General features: G+C 37.7%; 1 protein-coding gene across 3 annotated transcripts in view; it reads left to right on the forward strand.

Moving 5' to 3' along the window:
- PPP2R5E (protein phosphatase 2 regulatory subunit B'epsilon) overlaps positions 1-15,042 on the forward strand; it is a 71,972-nt gene that overhangs the window by 39,824 nt on the left and 17,106 nt on the right. For all 3 annotated transcript variants that reach the window (XM_075503780.1, XM_075503782.1, XM_075503781.1), the window contains exon 3: positions 2,971-3,167. In XM_075503780.1, the coding sequence (XP_075359895.1) occupies positions 2,971-3,167 (197 nt within the window). The remainder of the gene's footprint in view (positions 1-2,970; positions 3,168-15,042) is intronic.

Below are 15,042 nucleotides of genomic sequence, written 5' to 3' on the forward strand. Positions count from 1 at the left end.
AAGTAGAAACCTAGGCGTTAGGTGTTACCCTGTTCCCAAGACACCCCGAATTCCCAAGAAGTGAAAAATATTATTGCATGAAACGTCTTGCAATTTTATTTTGTAGTGTGAATGGCAACTTGCTTAATAAAGAAAAGAAGATATGACGAGAACACTTGGGTTTTGGGGTTTTATTTCGTGGGGCCTTGGGATTTTTTTGTTGTTTGTTTGTTTGTGGGTTTTTTGGTTGTTGTGGTGTTGTTGTTCGCCCCTATAGTTCGCATGGCTTGTTGATGTAGTAATGCTGGCATGAAATTCATGTAGTGTTCTAGAGTGGTTTTTCTTGAGAAGAACTTAATTATATTTTTCATTTTGTTCCCACACCTCCAGATATTTAACTGGAGGAAAAAAGAAAACAAACTTTTATTAGTTATTTTAATGCTTTAGTCATTTTTTAATTTTTATTTAATACTGATCCTACCTTAAAATGAGGGTAATCTTGAGTCATTTGAGTCTGGTTATAACTTGCACTGAATTGTATCTTCACGGATTCCCATTTGATTTCAGCCTGTGTTTTTCTTTGACTAGGATATCCTTGTTGGCCAAACTAAATGTGTGCAAGCCATGTAGAGCAATGCAACCAAAACCCCGTTATGTTCATGTAACGTCATAGATTTTATTGATACCATTTACATGCTGTCAAGTTCTAAGGTGGATTATAGATAGCATAATAAAGAGTGGACGTTAGAATTAAAAATAATACTCTTGAAAAGTAACTGATTGCACTTTTATGTCCTTTTTTTTTTTTTCAGTTTACAGTCTGTCTTTTAGAAGAAATTGTTAACCAATTAATTGTTGTCTGCTTGCTAATAACAGTGAATTCTGATGTCTTTTTTCCTTTTTTGTATTAATTGAGGGCAGGTAATCAAGAAGGCAGTAACACATCAGTTCACGAGTAATTTGCTTCCCCAGGCCCTTTATCTCCTGTAAGGCTATAACATTAGAAAGGTTTCTAATAGAAATGATCTTTATTGTAATGGGTGAAGACTAATGACTTTCTCTGACTCCTTGGTTTATCTTAGGTTTCAGTGTTGCCTGCTGTCAGGCATCTAAGCTCATGTGAGACACCTGGCCAGTGGAATGGCTTTAGGGTGACCAGGTTTTGGGACCTTAAGTTTTCCAGAGGTGTTTGGGGGGGACTGTTCTCCCACATAGCTGCTCTTGGTGCGGTTCTGCAGGACCACATTTCTTGCATCTTCTGTGCCACAGATGAATACAGCCTGTGGGAATGTGGGGTGAATAATTATGATGATACAAAGTATGGTGTCATAACCATACCGCTTCTTTTCCTCCTTAATTTGCTTTGGACACCACTGTTGTAGAGCTTACCCAAGCCTAATGAATATGAGATTGGTGTGTGCTGCCTGGTATCGTCAATTAAACTTTACCAAGATCTTGGTTGTTCTTTGCAGGATGCAGTTCGTTAACCTATTGAATCCTGGCACTACCGCAGTGCTGTAAGCAGAAAAAGGTTGAATAAACTATTGTGCTTTACCATGTCAGGTCAGAAAGCATGTAGCATCTTTATTTGTACTGCAATCCGTATTTATTCTTTCCAGTATTTAAGCAATGCAGAGAGTTGATGTGAAGTGTCTTGGGGTCCTTGCATCTCTCTATCAGTACTTTTTAAAACTTTGCAGCTATATATTATGACCTCTAATATTTCATAGGTCTTTTGCACTTGAAACTAGTAACTCTTGTGTACGAGGTTTTAATTAAAACAGATTCATGGTACTTCGTCCTTAAAACTACTATACACCTACTAACAGCTTCCAGTGTTTACCAAGTATTCCTTAAGTTGACATACTCTTGTGTCAACAATAAGAAGTTCCATCTCAGGTTGGCTTTTTACTATCGTGTCCAAGTTCTAAGAAATAAACATCAGTTCTTTACTATTAAAATTTTTCTAGTTGAAATCAGCAAAATTTTTCAGTTACGTGTTGTATTGTGGCGTGGAAGGTCATTCGCTGAATGCTGGTGCTGACAGAGCATTCATGCCTTTAAAAAAAATAGTAGTAGATCAAAGGAAGTGAAGTGCCCTCTAGTCTGAGGGCATACTTTCAGCGTAAAAATGTGTATTTCATTTCTGCAACTTTCTGCTATTCTTAGCCTCTCGTGTACGTGAACATCGGATAAACTAAGCTTTCTGTGTACTCTTTCGATGTACTTGGTAAACTAACAAACCACTAAGAAGTTGACATTCCTTTTTTTATTTTATTAAGTCTTTTATCTGCTGAGAATTAAGAAAACAGAGCAAAAGTAGTAAGTAGTACATTCCGCTTACTTTATTGGTCAAGCACATACTATTATTTTGTGTGAGAATGTTCCTACATGATGCATGTTATGTGTTCATAGTACAGCCAAAAATCCTCACTGTGTTTCAGTAAAATTGATTTTGCGATGGAAAGTGTCAACATGGCGGTAATGATTGAATCTGAAAACTTGTTTGCAGAATTATAGTCTTGCTGTGTATTCATATACATGTTCATGTATATTCATGTAGAGTTATGAATGACACAGTGTTTTTAGAAATATAAATTAATCAAGCTTGATCTGTTTGACAGTTCTTTCATCCTTCTTTGGAGTGTAAGTTAACGATGGTGAATGTCAGCCTCCAGTGAAAGTAGTGGTGTATCGTAGAATTAAGTCTTGAATGCTGTTTGTTTGCATTCTCCACTTCAGCCTGGACTTTTTTGGTGAACTTCATTTTCTTAATAGCGGGTGATGATTAAATTACTTCTACAACATGTTGTTCGAGATCTCAAACACACAATAGTAATACAGTTCCTATAAGGGGTTCGTTTGTTAATCTGAGCTGTTTTACAAAAATTGTATGAATGCTGCTTTCCTTTGAAACTGATCTTCAAAAAGAAATCCTGTTTTGTATAATAAGATGCCAGACTCACAACGATTTCCTTTCTTGTTTCATAGACGTTCCATCTTCAGAGCAGCCTGAACTGTTCCTAAAGAAACTTCAACAGTGCTGTGTCATTTTTGACTTCATGGACACGCTTTCAGACCTTAAAATGAAAGAATACAAGCGCTCCACTCTTAATGAACTGGTGGACTACATTACAATAAGCAGAGGCTGTTTGACAGAGCAGACTTACCCTGAAGTAGTTAGAATGGTGAGTTCCTTCTTTCTCATGGTCTCTTTAAATCCACTTGCCATTCCAGTTACGCATTGTGGGCGAAATTGAACCCTGGAGTAGGTGGATTAAATGAGGCCTTTGGTTTGTATTTTCTTCTAGACATCACTTGGGGATAATTCTCCAAAGACAAAAACATTAATTTTTATATATGCTTAATTAAAGTCAAGTAGATGATGGTTATTATAGTGTCAAAAATGTATGAAAGGAAACCTGGATTGTTTCCTGATGGAGAAAGCCAGCAGCCATAAAATCAGAATCCCTCACATTTCCCCCCACCTACCCTCCCTCTCCCCCCAGTATAAATAATGATATAATTTTTGCAAGTTTCTTATCTTTCTTTGTACTTTATCCAAGCTCTTAAGTGTGTAGTTTAGGCGGAGATAGCTTAAAGTATGCACAGATAATGATTTTTAAATAATAAATGCTAAAAATGTTGTACAGGATCAGTGTGAAATTTTCCTGGTTGTGTTATGTGGATTCATAGCAGCTGCTGTTAGAGTGAGCAAGATTACTCAACAATAAAGCCATACCTTGTATGTATAAATTGTCAAATAACGGTATTTTTAATGTAAAAATGGAAAAAGTACCAGATGCTAGCTATATGGTGAAGAACGTTCATTGCGATTGGGAAAATCAATCACTGCTTTAAAATGTTTATTCTGTACTACCATACGGAACCCTTACAACCTGTTATCTAAATGAGAAGGCAATTAGTTAAATATAGATTTGGTGATGTTGGTTTCCTAATGGTACTGTGTGATCATGGAATCCACTGGTAATGTGCTGTAAGAAGAAAAACATGAATGGATTTTACATTGCATTATATATGCTCCTTATTTCTTTTGTGACACACCAGATATGTGCTGTGTTGCTTGTCTGTAATTTTAAAAATAGCTGTAAATTGTGACAGAATCATCAAGCAGTTAATAGTGAAGAAAAAAACGAGAATTAAGGGTGTATGGAAAAATCTTAATGTGGCTTCTTTGTGTGTATGCATTGTCAGAAAGCCTATAATTCTGTGATCAGATTCTTCCCCTTCTCCCCCACCCTCCCCTTCTCCCTTCTGTACTGGACCAATCTTCTGAATGAACTGCTTTTCAGTCTGTTGTGTTATTTGTTCAGCATGTGGTCTAATGCACCACTCAAATACCGGTCTGAACACAGAATTACTAGTTCTTTGCTGAATTCTTTTGCTGGTGCTGCACTGTAGTACCTAAAGGGTTTGCAAATGTTAGTTTAATCTTACTTGTACCCCTTGTGATGAACAAATTATATCATACCCTTTTGTATAGACAGGACACTGATGCACAGATAACTTCAATAAAATTGGGTACTTTTTCTGTGTGTAGAATATGCCTTCAAACTCACCTCCTGGGAGTTTGGTTTTTTGTGGGTTTTTTTTGTTTGTTTTGTTTTGGGTTTTTTGTTTGTTTTTTTTTGTTTGGTTGTTTTTTTTTTTTTTTTTTTAGCATTTCTGTTGTTGAGGTTGTATTCTCACATTGACTTTGGTTATAGTTGTTTACTGCAGCAACATTTGTAGAATAAAGTCTCTGCAAATTAGTGTTGTCTTAGGTTGGGCCCCAAAAAACAAGAAGAATTTGATCTGCAACTGCTCATAAAGTTCAATTTGAATCATAAATCATAATCTATGAAGCAACCTGAACTTGAACTGTAGAAGAGATGCAAAACCCCTTTGCTAGCAAGTCCCACTGTCCCTGCAGTCACTTATGTTGATTCACAAAACTGTTTTTATCTTAAGGAAATGATGCATTGCCTAAATAGTTAGAAAAGTATGGTTTTAAACAATTTTCTTAAATAAGTCTGTAACTATGATATGGAGGAGTCACTGGAAGTAAAGATACAGTGTGAATTTTTCCAGTGGATTTCACAGATATTTGCTAGTGGAGCTTCAGGAATTCCAGTTTCAGCTTAGCTCATTTTTGATGGAAAACTGTTCTATCTTCTTTTCTCCAGTATTCCCCTGATCCTTTTATTGCATCATGCCTTTCTTGATCTTACTTTCTCCTGCCTTGTATTTGGGCTCCAGTGCTGAACTCGAGCTACGTTTTCTCTTCAGTGTCAGGGTACTTAAGCAGGGGAGGAGTGAGAATATTCTCAAGTCCTGTATCTGGCTACTCAGTGGCCTCTGACTGCCCAAACCTGGATTTTTTACAAATAAAAAAATGCCTAAGTAATTAGGAAATTAGACATGTTTTTTCCTAAAGAATTTCCTGAGAAAGTTGAAATATTTAAATTTTGTAAGAAACTCTAGCCTGCAACAGGCACCTGGGCTTTGAAGGTGTAAGCTATTGGAAACCTGGAGTCCCCTAAGTGTGCCTGTCGCAACCAGCAGTGTTCGTGGTGCGTGTGCTCTTGGAAAAACACTTTGGTGGTGTATTCCATGTGAGCAGGATGCTGAGCTCTGGTATTGAATTTATGTGAGTGAATCCATGGCAAATGCATGAATGATTTCTTTGATCATCCCAACGAATGCTAACGCAGTGTTTCTGCTGAACCACATCATCAGGGCTTTTGTGCGTTGCAGGTATTTTGTATTTTACAGGTAGGCTATCTGGTAAAAATGCCATTTTTCCTCCTGGTCTTTGCCTATAAAAGCAAGACTTCTCCATCACTTTGAGTACAGTTATACAGGCCCTAGAGGGAAAGGCAGAACTTCTAATACGATATAAAATAAGTTTTCAGCACATACTGCCTGGTGAAGAGACAGCTTTAGTCACTTTGTGCTGAAGCATTATGTTTGGTGTAACTTGTTCTTTGCAATAAGTGCATGTTCGTCTTTCAAGGAGAATTGTGCTCATAATCGTATATTGAGACAGACTTAACTGTACACAGTTGACTTTGTGAGTGCAACTGCTGCCTTTATCTGCTTTTGAGGATTTCCATCTAGGTCTCCAACTGTGTTCACAAAGGAGCTGTCACGTTGACAATATCTGACCTGTCATGATAATGAAGAAAACAGCAGTATCTATGTCCTGACCAAATTAGTGTCCCTGGTGGCTGCCTGCCACAATTGTTTTGATTGAAAGACCAGTATCTTAAAACTGATCAAAATGGAGCACAAGTGTTCTTTGTCCCTTTGGAAGGTCTCCTCCCTGTTATGTTTAGTGTTTATGAATCCAGGAATTAATATTTCTTGCTTGGCCTTTTGGGCTACTGTAATTAGGAAGTGAAGGGAAGTATTGTAAACAGGGGAAAAAGCAGGAAGCTGTTTTGTGAGTTTTGGCATCATTTAAGAGCAGAAAATAAGGCATACCAGTCTGAAGCTGATTTTTAAAAAGTTACTAATATTACGAAGGATTAATGGCTAAAGTGCTTTTTTATCTTAATTATCTAAAATGTCCAAAAAAGTAATATCTGTGGAAGAACCTTTTTTTGTTTTAAAGTTTTATAATGTATGTGTATATTAGCGTTCTCTGTTTGTGACCCAAAAGGAGTTTGGCTTTACAGGTACTGGGATAGAAAAAGGTTGCCTGTAAAATTCTTCGGAAACTCTGAGATTTTTAATTACTTCTAAAATGAGGTGGTGTTATGATGTAAGGGTTTGAAAAACAGTCATTCGTGGTAGCCAGCATAACAGTTCCTGGATATTTTTACTGCCAGTCATCCTAAATTCATGCCATTAAAACCTTAATCCCTAATCGTAGTATCACATATTTTCATCTTGTTCTCTTGAGCGTGTGATATGATGTTGTATATAGCTAAATGTGAAATCACTTGGCTATTTGTTAACCCATGTGCATATCTGCTTCTTTAAACCACCCTCTTTAGCTTGATATATACAGAAGTGTTTGGCATGTTACTGGTTATTTAAAAAAATAAAATTGAATTTACTAATAGCCACCAAAGCAAGCTTGCAGTGGCCTCGTCGCTGTCATCAATGTCATTTGATGGGAAGAGCGGTTGGGATTTGTGTTAATGGCCATAAGCTGGACAGATTTATTCAGGAGGGTATTGCTCAGTGCGCTTCCCCTGTGGTTTGATGTGTTGTTCAGAAGGGCAGATGATATTCTTTAGAATTAGGCTAGTCTTAGGAAAAAAGGCCCTTGCCAATTAAACCACACTCTGCTAAGAAGGAAATGCCAGTAATAGACTTTATGAGCCAATAATTGGACACTTAATCTAAAATTTGCTCCTGTCTGAGCAAAATGTGGAGGCTTAAACTAATGATGCTGATTTTGCTGGTAGATTAAACAATGGTAGTTGAATGAAATAAATGTTTGTTATTATCTGTGGTGTCCTAAAGGGTATATGTAGTAGAGCTTTTTTTGTTTTCTGGATATTAAGACACAGATTGAGGAAACTGATTTCTTTCATTTAAAAAATGGGATGGGAAGAATTGACAAGCTGTTAAACTGAGAAATCTGGATGAATCTCTTTGTTGGTGAGCAACATTTCAGCTCTCCTACTTGCTTCTTCAAAAATTGTAAACCCAACCCCTGACGTTTACCCTGATGTTTATGCAACATCCGTGGATGGTTGCCAGCCCATAAGAGATGGCTAATGAAACTTTTTTGAGATGTACCTTTTAGAACGGAATAATATTACTTTGTTCTGCTCTCTTTCAAGTGCGGAAGTGCCTTTGGCTTCCTGTTGTCATCTCTATCTTTTCTGTAATGACGAATCAAGTAAAATAAAAGTGCCAAAATGAAACTTCATATTAAATATCTTGTGGTTCAGAAGCTGTGTTGAGCAACACAGCGAAGGAAACTTGGTTAAATGAATACCCAAATAAATACCAAAAATTGCATTTGAAAGGTCAGATTCTGATTTTTTTTTCTTTTTTTTTTTTTCCCCCTTCTTTCTACTGACAGAAATCTAGAAGGATTGCATTCCTTTTTCTGCAGGTTTGTCTCAACAGATGTGAGGGCAGAGTCTGATCAGGAGTTTGTTTGTGACAGACCTTTTAAAGAATATCTTGTTAAGCCATGAATTTTTTAGTGTGTTAAGGAACCTATTTTTAGGATGTTTGCTAGCTGTTAGACTTTATAGGCATTATGAGTTTCTTTATTTTCTATAGCTTTAGCTATAGCTTATGACTAAGTATGCCACCCTGCTTGCTAAATGTTCATCCTGTTTAGGGTTTTCCGTGTTAAAATGTTCTTGGATAGAGTTTTATGCAAGTGTACCTATATTCAGTCTTACCTTTTTGATTTAGCAAAAACTCTGTGCATATGTTCCTGTTGGTTCTTGTATTAGATTTAAAAACATAATACTGAATGGCATTTTGAGTTTAAGGGAAACAAATGAAATACTCATACAAGAATTGACAAATAATGTCTCTTTTCTAATATGAATTTTATATAACTTCAGGAATTCTGTAAAATATTAGGAATTAAACTTAACTTGAATCAGTACAAGTTCAACAGATTGTTTTGAAACCATCTGAAATGCTGAAAGGAAGATGCAGTTTCCTTTCATCCCCCAAAATGGACTTTGATTTAAAATTGTCATGTAGATGTAGCCATGATGGAACAAGCATGCTACCAAAACCTTAAAAAAAAAAAAAGATAAAAATCACTTTGTATTTTAAATTCCGTTCTTGTTTCTTTAATGTGAGGGTTGTCAATTCTGTAGAAGCAAGAAAAGAATCTAACTGTCGTTTATTTTATGCATTATTTCCAAATTCCTCTGTTAGATGCTTTTTATTATTCACATTCTTTATACACGTAGTTTGTACAAAAACCACAATGCTTATTAAAAGAAGAAGCTCCGATGTTCTCTACTCCTCTCAAAAAATCAGTTGGAGGCAGCTCCTCTTGCAGTAGTTGTCCCTAATAATTTTTCCCGACAGTATGTAATTACATTTACCCGTATCCATTATTCCTCCAGTTGGTTACATAGGCCTTTCATTCGTCAGACTTTATCTGCATAATAGTACAGTGACTAGGTCTAAAGCAAAGAAATAAACTGGAAAAACATTTTTGTTCTAAGAATTACTTGTCGACTGCAGCTTTTTTTTTCTTTTTTTTTTTTTTTTTTTTTTTAGAGGCGTGTACACCCCCACCCCCCATTTTGGCTGTGTCATCTTCTTAAATACCTTTTGAGCATTGTGTCTGTAGATAAGCACAATGTGAATCTTCTGGGAGATTGTTTTCTTGGGTTTTGAATTTTTTGTTTTGTTCTTCAGTTTGGAGTCCGAGACAGTATGAGTTTTGTAATGCTGTCTAGAGTTCAAGTTTATGTATTGGCAGGCTTTCACTTGATCTGATGCCTACTCTAGAGATGAAGGGCTCTTTCTGCTGGTACTGGTTGCTTTAATTTGTCCAAGATATTTGAGTTACCGCTATGATTTTTTTAGATTGTATTGTATAGAATTAGCTGGGCACACATTAAATAAATAACTGTTCCACTGGATCATCTCAAAATGTAGTTACCTGGAGATAGCGATGAACGGGGTTACTGCTGGTAGGGTACCCTGTTATGGTTCAGGTCTAGGTGACCTAGAGTGGAATTTCAGAGCTGCAGTTTCCAGCAGCGAGAAGGTGTACCCAGGCGTGCTGCCTGGGGACGGGTCTGGGCTAGCACTTCTGACTCAGATGCGAGTGTGCTCTTGAAGTGGGTCTCCCATTTGTTCTCACTGCACTTTGATGCTTGTCATAGAGAAGTTTTAGGGTTTCCATTCCTTTTGGATAAAATGTCTACTCTAGGAGCGTACCTAACGCTCTCCTACTGCTAATGGGCTTCAATGCAAGAGATCACTAGAAAGAAACTCCTCCCTCCAAACGTATGTGGTGTGGACATTGCACCTGAGCACCAGCTCTTTTGTTCTACAGACTTGCTCCTATTGCAGTTCTCTGCCAACAGCAGTGTAGCCGGAGGATCTCAGTTTTACTGCTTGCTCATCTGTATGGGTGGAAGCTGCTTCCACTGCTGAAGTGGGTGCTGGTAAGCTAACAAGTTTAGGAGTCCTGATCTAGAGCTAAATTCTTGCAGGTTATTGATTGAATTTTTAAAAGATTTAAAGGTCAAGAAAAGATGAGAAGAACTGTTTTTCCCCCACCCTGTGATCTGGATTGTTGACTGTGTTTGCAGTCCAACATAGTTCATTTTAATGTAGCCAAGTCAAAAGTAATGCTGCTGGGCAAAAAGAAGGCGTATACTATTGAGCCCTGAAAGACTGTATTCATGCGAGCAGTGGTGCAGAAAAGGATCTGAGCACTGTATCATGACTGTCTTAATATGAGTTTCTGATACAGTGCACTGTTCACACAAGTGATTGTTAAATTAAAATGGCAACGTGCAGAAAAAAAAGGGAGATGGTCTGGCTTTTTAAACATAGCCCAGTACACTTGTGCACAGGTGGGAGCTCAAAGGAAGGAAGCAAAAATAATCACAGGATTAAAAACAAACAAAGAAACCAACAACTGGCTGGGTTCAGAAGCTCTGTCTTTCCATTTGGCAGCACAGAGGTTGAGAAGTGTCATGTCTATACAAAAATACCTATATATAAATAGATACATACTGCATATGCAAATATATATACAGATGTAGAAGAGATCTGGTGGTTTAATGACGAACAACGGGGAATCAGGCAGATTCAACCTTGAAATCAGAAGAAGCAGTGCGGTAGTTAAATTAGTGGTAAAACTTCAGGAGAAGAGAGCTGGTGGAATCATTTATAATCTTTTAAGATAAAATTAGGTATTTCTTTTTGTAAGATGTACTATAGTCAAACTTTTGGGAACAATTCAATGGGTTGTATAGAGAGATTACAGCTGCGTGACTGCAGTAGTCACTTCAGGCTCTAAAATATGTAAATCCATAAACAATATTAAAAAACCCACATATGCAGATATTTTTCAGAAGGACAAGTTTAGTGTCTGTCCCAGGGGCCATTGTTGTCTCCCAGTTAGCATGGCTTCATGTTATGGCTTAATTACATTTTATTGTTACTGTATGTTGTTAATATGCACAGTAGTTTACACACTGTGTGTGCAGAGTTACTCAGTTTCAATTTCATATATACATGGGGGTTTATTTGGATGGTTCCACGTACTGGTAATAGAAGAACAGGTGTTCCCTCTGAGCTGGTCGGGTATTAATTTATCCTCTTTTTATATAGCTAATGTATTGAGCTTCCCTGCGTCTATGTTTGTTTTCATTTCGGGCTCCATTCAGGAAAACTATTACTGATAAAAATCTTTGTTTCAAACAGCACAGAGTAGGAGTGCTGAGCTGAAATGGAATTTGTGAAGTGTTTCTGTTACAACGTCGTCATTTTTATAGCGCTCCAGTGAGGGACAAAGAGAGGACTTCTCAAAACATTTATTCCTGACTTCAGACTTAAGCCTCTTAGTACTTTCTTTTCTAAAAGTTATTTCAAATATAAATGTGATGATAAAATCAGAGCTTTCTTGAAGCTTGTTACTTTTAAGTGTATATTCATAGTTTCGTAGCTCTGGATTGCCAGGTACCAGTGGTCAGATCTGTTCAGAACTCACAGCTCCTTCTTTGTGGGGGTATCAGAGCAGCCTTCCCTATCTTCGTGTTTGACTTGTAGTTGCCTGGAAAACTTTTTGTCTTGCTTCTAGTTGGAGTTGTGCCTGACACACTGACATGGAGCTTAGAGGTGTCTGAGCATCTCCAATTTGAAAATCTATCATTTCGGCATTTCCAACTTGATCTTGGAAATTTTAGATTCAGTGCCAATGGGTAGGTTTTACTGATTTGTTAAATTGGTTTCTGGCACTTGGGTGTTCAAATTCTGCATAGTGGGGGAGCAGTGATGTACTTTTCTATGCCCAGTTTGGTGTGTGCTTCTGAAAGGGACCGTCATGGAGGACAGCGTGCAGATGTCTTTGAGGACATAACAGGGGAGATCTGTCATGATACAACTTTCTAGAATATTAGAGTTCTGGTTTGCTTTACAAAAATATTATCTGGGCTTGGAGGTGTTCCCAATCAGTGGAAGATGGAAGTCAGCATTGATCAATAGTCGTTTGTGTTGGCTACGGGAGAGGACTCGTCAGGGACTGTGTACACAGGCTGGCAGGGATGTCCTTTGGCTTGATGATCCAACAGAGGTCAGAAGAGAAATGATTCGGCTCTCCAGCTGAAGGAATTTTGGCATGATGCTTGGACCCAGGGATAAATACTAAATAGCTACCTTATGCCTATCTGAGAAAAAATACTCTTTCCAGATTTGATGTAGTGTATTCCCATCTTTGTGTGGTGGCTGTCAAAGTCTCTACGTACAGCTGGGCAGTTCATGCATGGAAGAACTTGTTGCCTTCAGTTCTCCCTTAGAGGCCTATAAACATTAGCCACCCAGAGGCTACTGATTTAGATAAGCATGCTATAAATTGACACTGCATGTAAATGAGCTATCATGCCGTGTTGTGGTGATTAATGTAACTGTAATGGCACACATTACCTTTTAAAATTATGATAACCTGGGGAAATCACTTAAAGATAACCTGTTCTGTCTGTTCTTCTTGGGAGAATATCTGCATTTTGGCTCCATATAACTTATCTTTACTCCTAATGCAAAAAAGAAGATTAAAGAGAGCAAACTGTATACTAGGACCATATTCTAACTTGCATTGCATTTACTCCTGCATCTTAATTTTCTTCTGCAAAAAAACTGCTTTTGAGTTGCCTTGAGACTGGCCTTTTTTAATAAGCACTCTCCAGACATCATACTGGTTTTGTTACATGCTCAAGATTCAGGTGTCAGTGCTGGGACTTAACTAATTGTTGCTGAACCCTTCATACTTCTGTCATGCTGTTAAGGCCGTGGCACCAACTGCTTGAGGCTTGGTTTGACTCAATTTAAATCTTAAAGGAATTTGTCTTAGTTTAGCTTTTCATTCCAAAAGTATGTACTTTTCCTTGCAGGTTTTGCTTGTGCCATAATTCAGTATTTGTTCCAGTTTCTAAACACAACAGCTGATGAATAATTATGTTTTCCCTGATCTTTTGGTACAAGTTTCATTAATTTATGTATGGTTAAATTTGCAGAAAAAATTCTTTCTTGTTTCAAATGAAGTTTAAAGCAGAAAAAAAATAGCTGCGGAATGCCTTTGGTTTTGCTAGTTCCCTGTTTTGGTCCAAATCCTGAGAAAGCTGGGATTTTTGAATGTGAAGCATTAACCAAAAATGCTTCAGTAAGTATTGCAGAATCCCAGATGTTCGGATCCAAGGCACCAATAGGTACTTTTCCCCCTTTTTACTTGGGAATCCTTTGGGCTGTCTACCCTCTTTTGCCCTGTGCTCTAACACAGAAACAACTCTGTTCTGCTAATTATTATCACTTTCCTCCTCTCTCTGCTTTTTCATATCAGGGATAGTAGAAGGAGAAGCTCAGGAATCCTTGAGGAAAGACAGACTATAACGTGTGTATTCCTGGAATAGTTGTTTGACTTCTCATGAAACTAGAAAAGTCTTTCTTTTTCATGGAGGGGCTCTTGAGAGAAGTGAATGAGTCAGGGGAAGAGGGTGGAGAAGGGAGAAAAATAGTATCTCCTAATAAATGCTAGTAATCACTTGGCAGGTGTGCACATAGGACAAGTAGAGTTGAGAGATAAGTATCTATGAGCACAGGCTATAATAAGTGCTGTATCTGTTAAGGTTGAAAGCCATGCGACTTGAAAACATGTCATTTACATATACAGTGAAGGCTTCTGTAAAAGTATGTTTTACTGTAACTGTAGTGAAATACACCCTCTTGTGGCAAGAAGAAGAAAGTCCAAGCAGAAGCCCGCATGACCTCTTTTTTTTTTTTTTTTTTTTTTTTTTTTTTTTCCCTGTGCTCACTGGTTTGCCTTACTTATTCTTCTTTTGTCTTTCCCTTGTGTTCAGTGAACGTTCCTAGCTGGTATGCACCACATGTGCTTTCCTGCAGGTTTTTGTTGTTTCATCTTTCTGTTTATGCAGTACCTGAATCTGTTCTGTTTGTCTTGCAAATTCTAAAACTTCACTCTGTCTGTCTCAATCTGGTTTTGTCAGTATTTGGGTTGTATTTAAACTCTTGGCTTTAAAGTGCCCTTTGTTATTAAGTTGCCAACATATTGAAAATATGCTTTACAGACTAGCTTTAAAACATTTACAGGAGTAAAACGCTGGAAAAATAAATAAAGATGTTGAAAAACATACTCGTTTTGTTTCTTAAATAGCTTAGTTTGTCTGAACTGCTATGAAGGGGTTGTGTGTAGACGGGATTAGGAGATAACATGCTGCTTTTTCCGGCTGTTTGATTAACCAACTTAGAGATGGGTCAAATGCAGTAGCAGAGTGCAAAGAAGGTACATCACCTTTAAAGTGGAGAAAAGGCCCTACAGCATGTTTGCAGTTTATCAGATTTGCTGCATAATAAGCTGTACGCTCCATTCAGCACTATAATTAACCCAGGAAAGCACTCTGGTTCAGTCTTTGCTGATAGCATGAACCTCACAAAGCCAAGCAGTCTCAGCAAAATACCTCTAAATAAGATTAAGCAAAGCGAACCAACCATGAAATAAAATGTAGGCTAAGTGACGAGCAAATACTATTTGTTGCTTGCATTTAGTACCAAGTTCTGGACTTGGCATGAAGTGTCCAGGCATATAATGTGTGAGTAGCACTGGCTACTCTAAACAAGTGCTGACAGACGAGACCTTAAGCAGATATCATTAATGTTTTCCCTTGTAAATGCATGTTGATGGCTCTCAGCACATTGATGCCCAGCAGGATTGGGAATGACATGTTGGTGGACTCATCTGGAACATGGTGGACAGAAATGGTGGGAGACTGGGTAATGCTGGGATGTCAGTGGAAAGAAGAAACAAAAAGACCTGGAGAAAGGAAAGCCAAGGCTGGTGTCAGGTTTGTAAAGGGACAGGTTCCTTAGACC

The sequence above is a fragment of the Mycteria americana genome, chromosome 5 (assembly GCF_035582795.1).
Source record: "Mycteria americana isolate JAX WOST 10 ecotype Jacksonville Zoo and Gardens chromosome 5, USCA_MyAme_1.0, whole genome shotgun sequence".
Lineage (NCBI taxonomy): Eukaryota > Metazoa > Chordata > Aves > Ciconiiformes > Ciconiidae > Mycteria > Mycteria americana.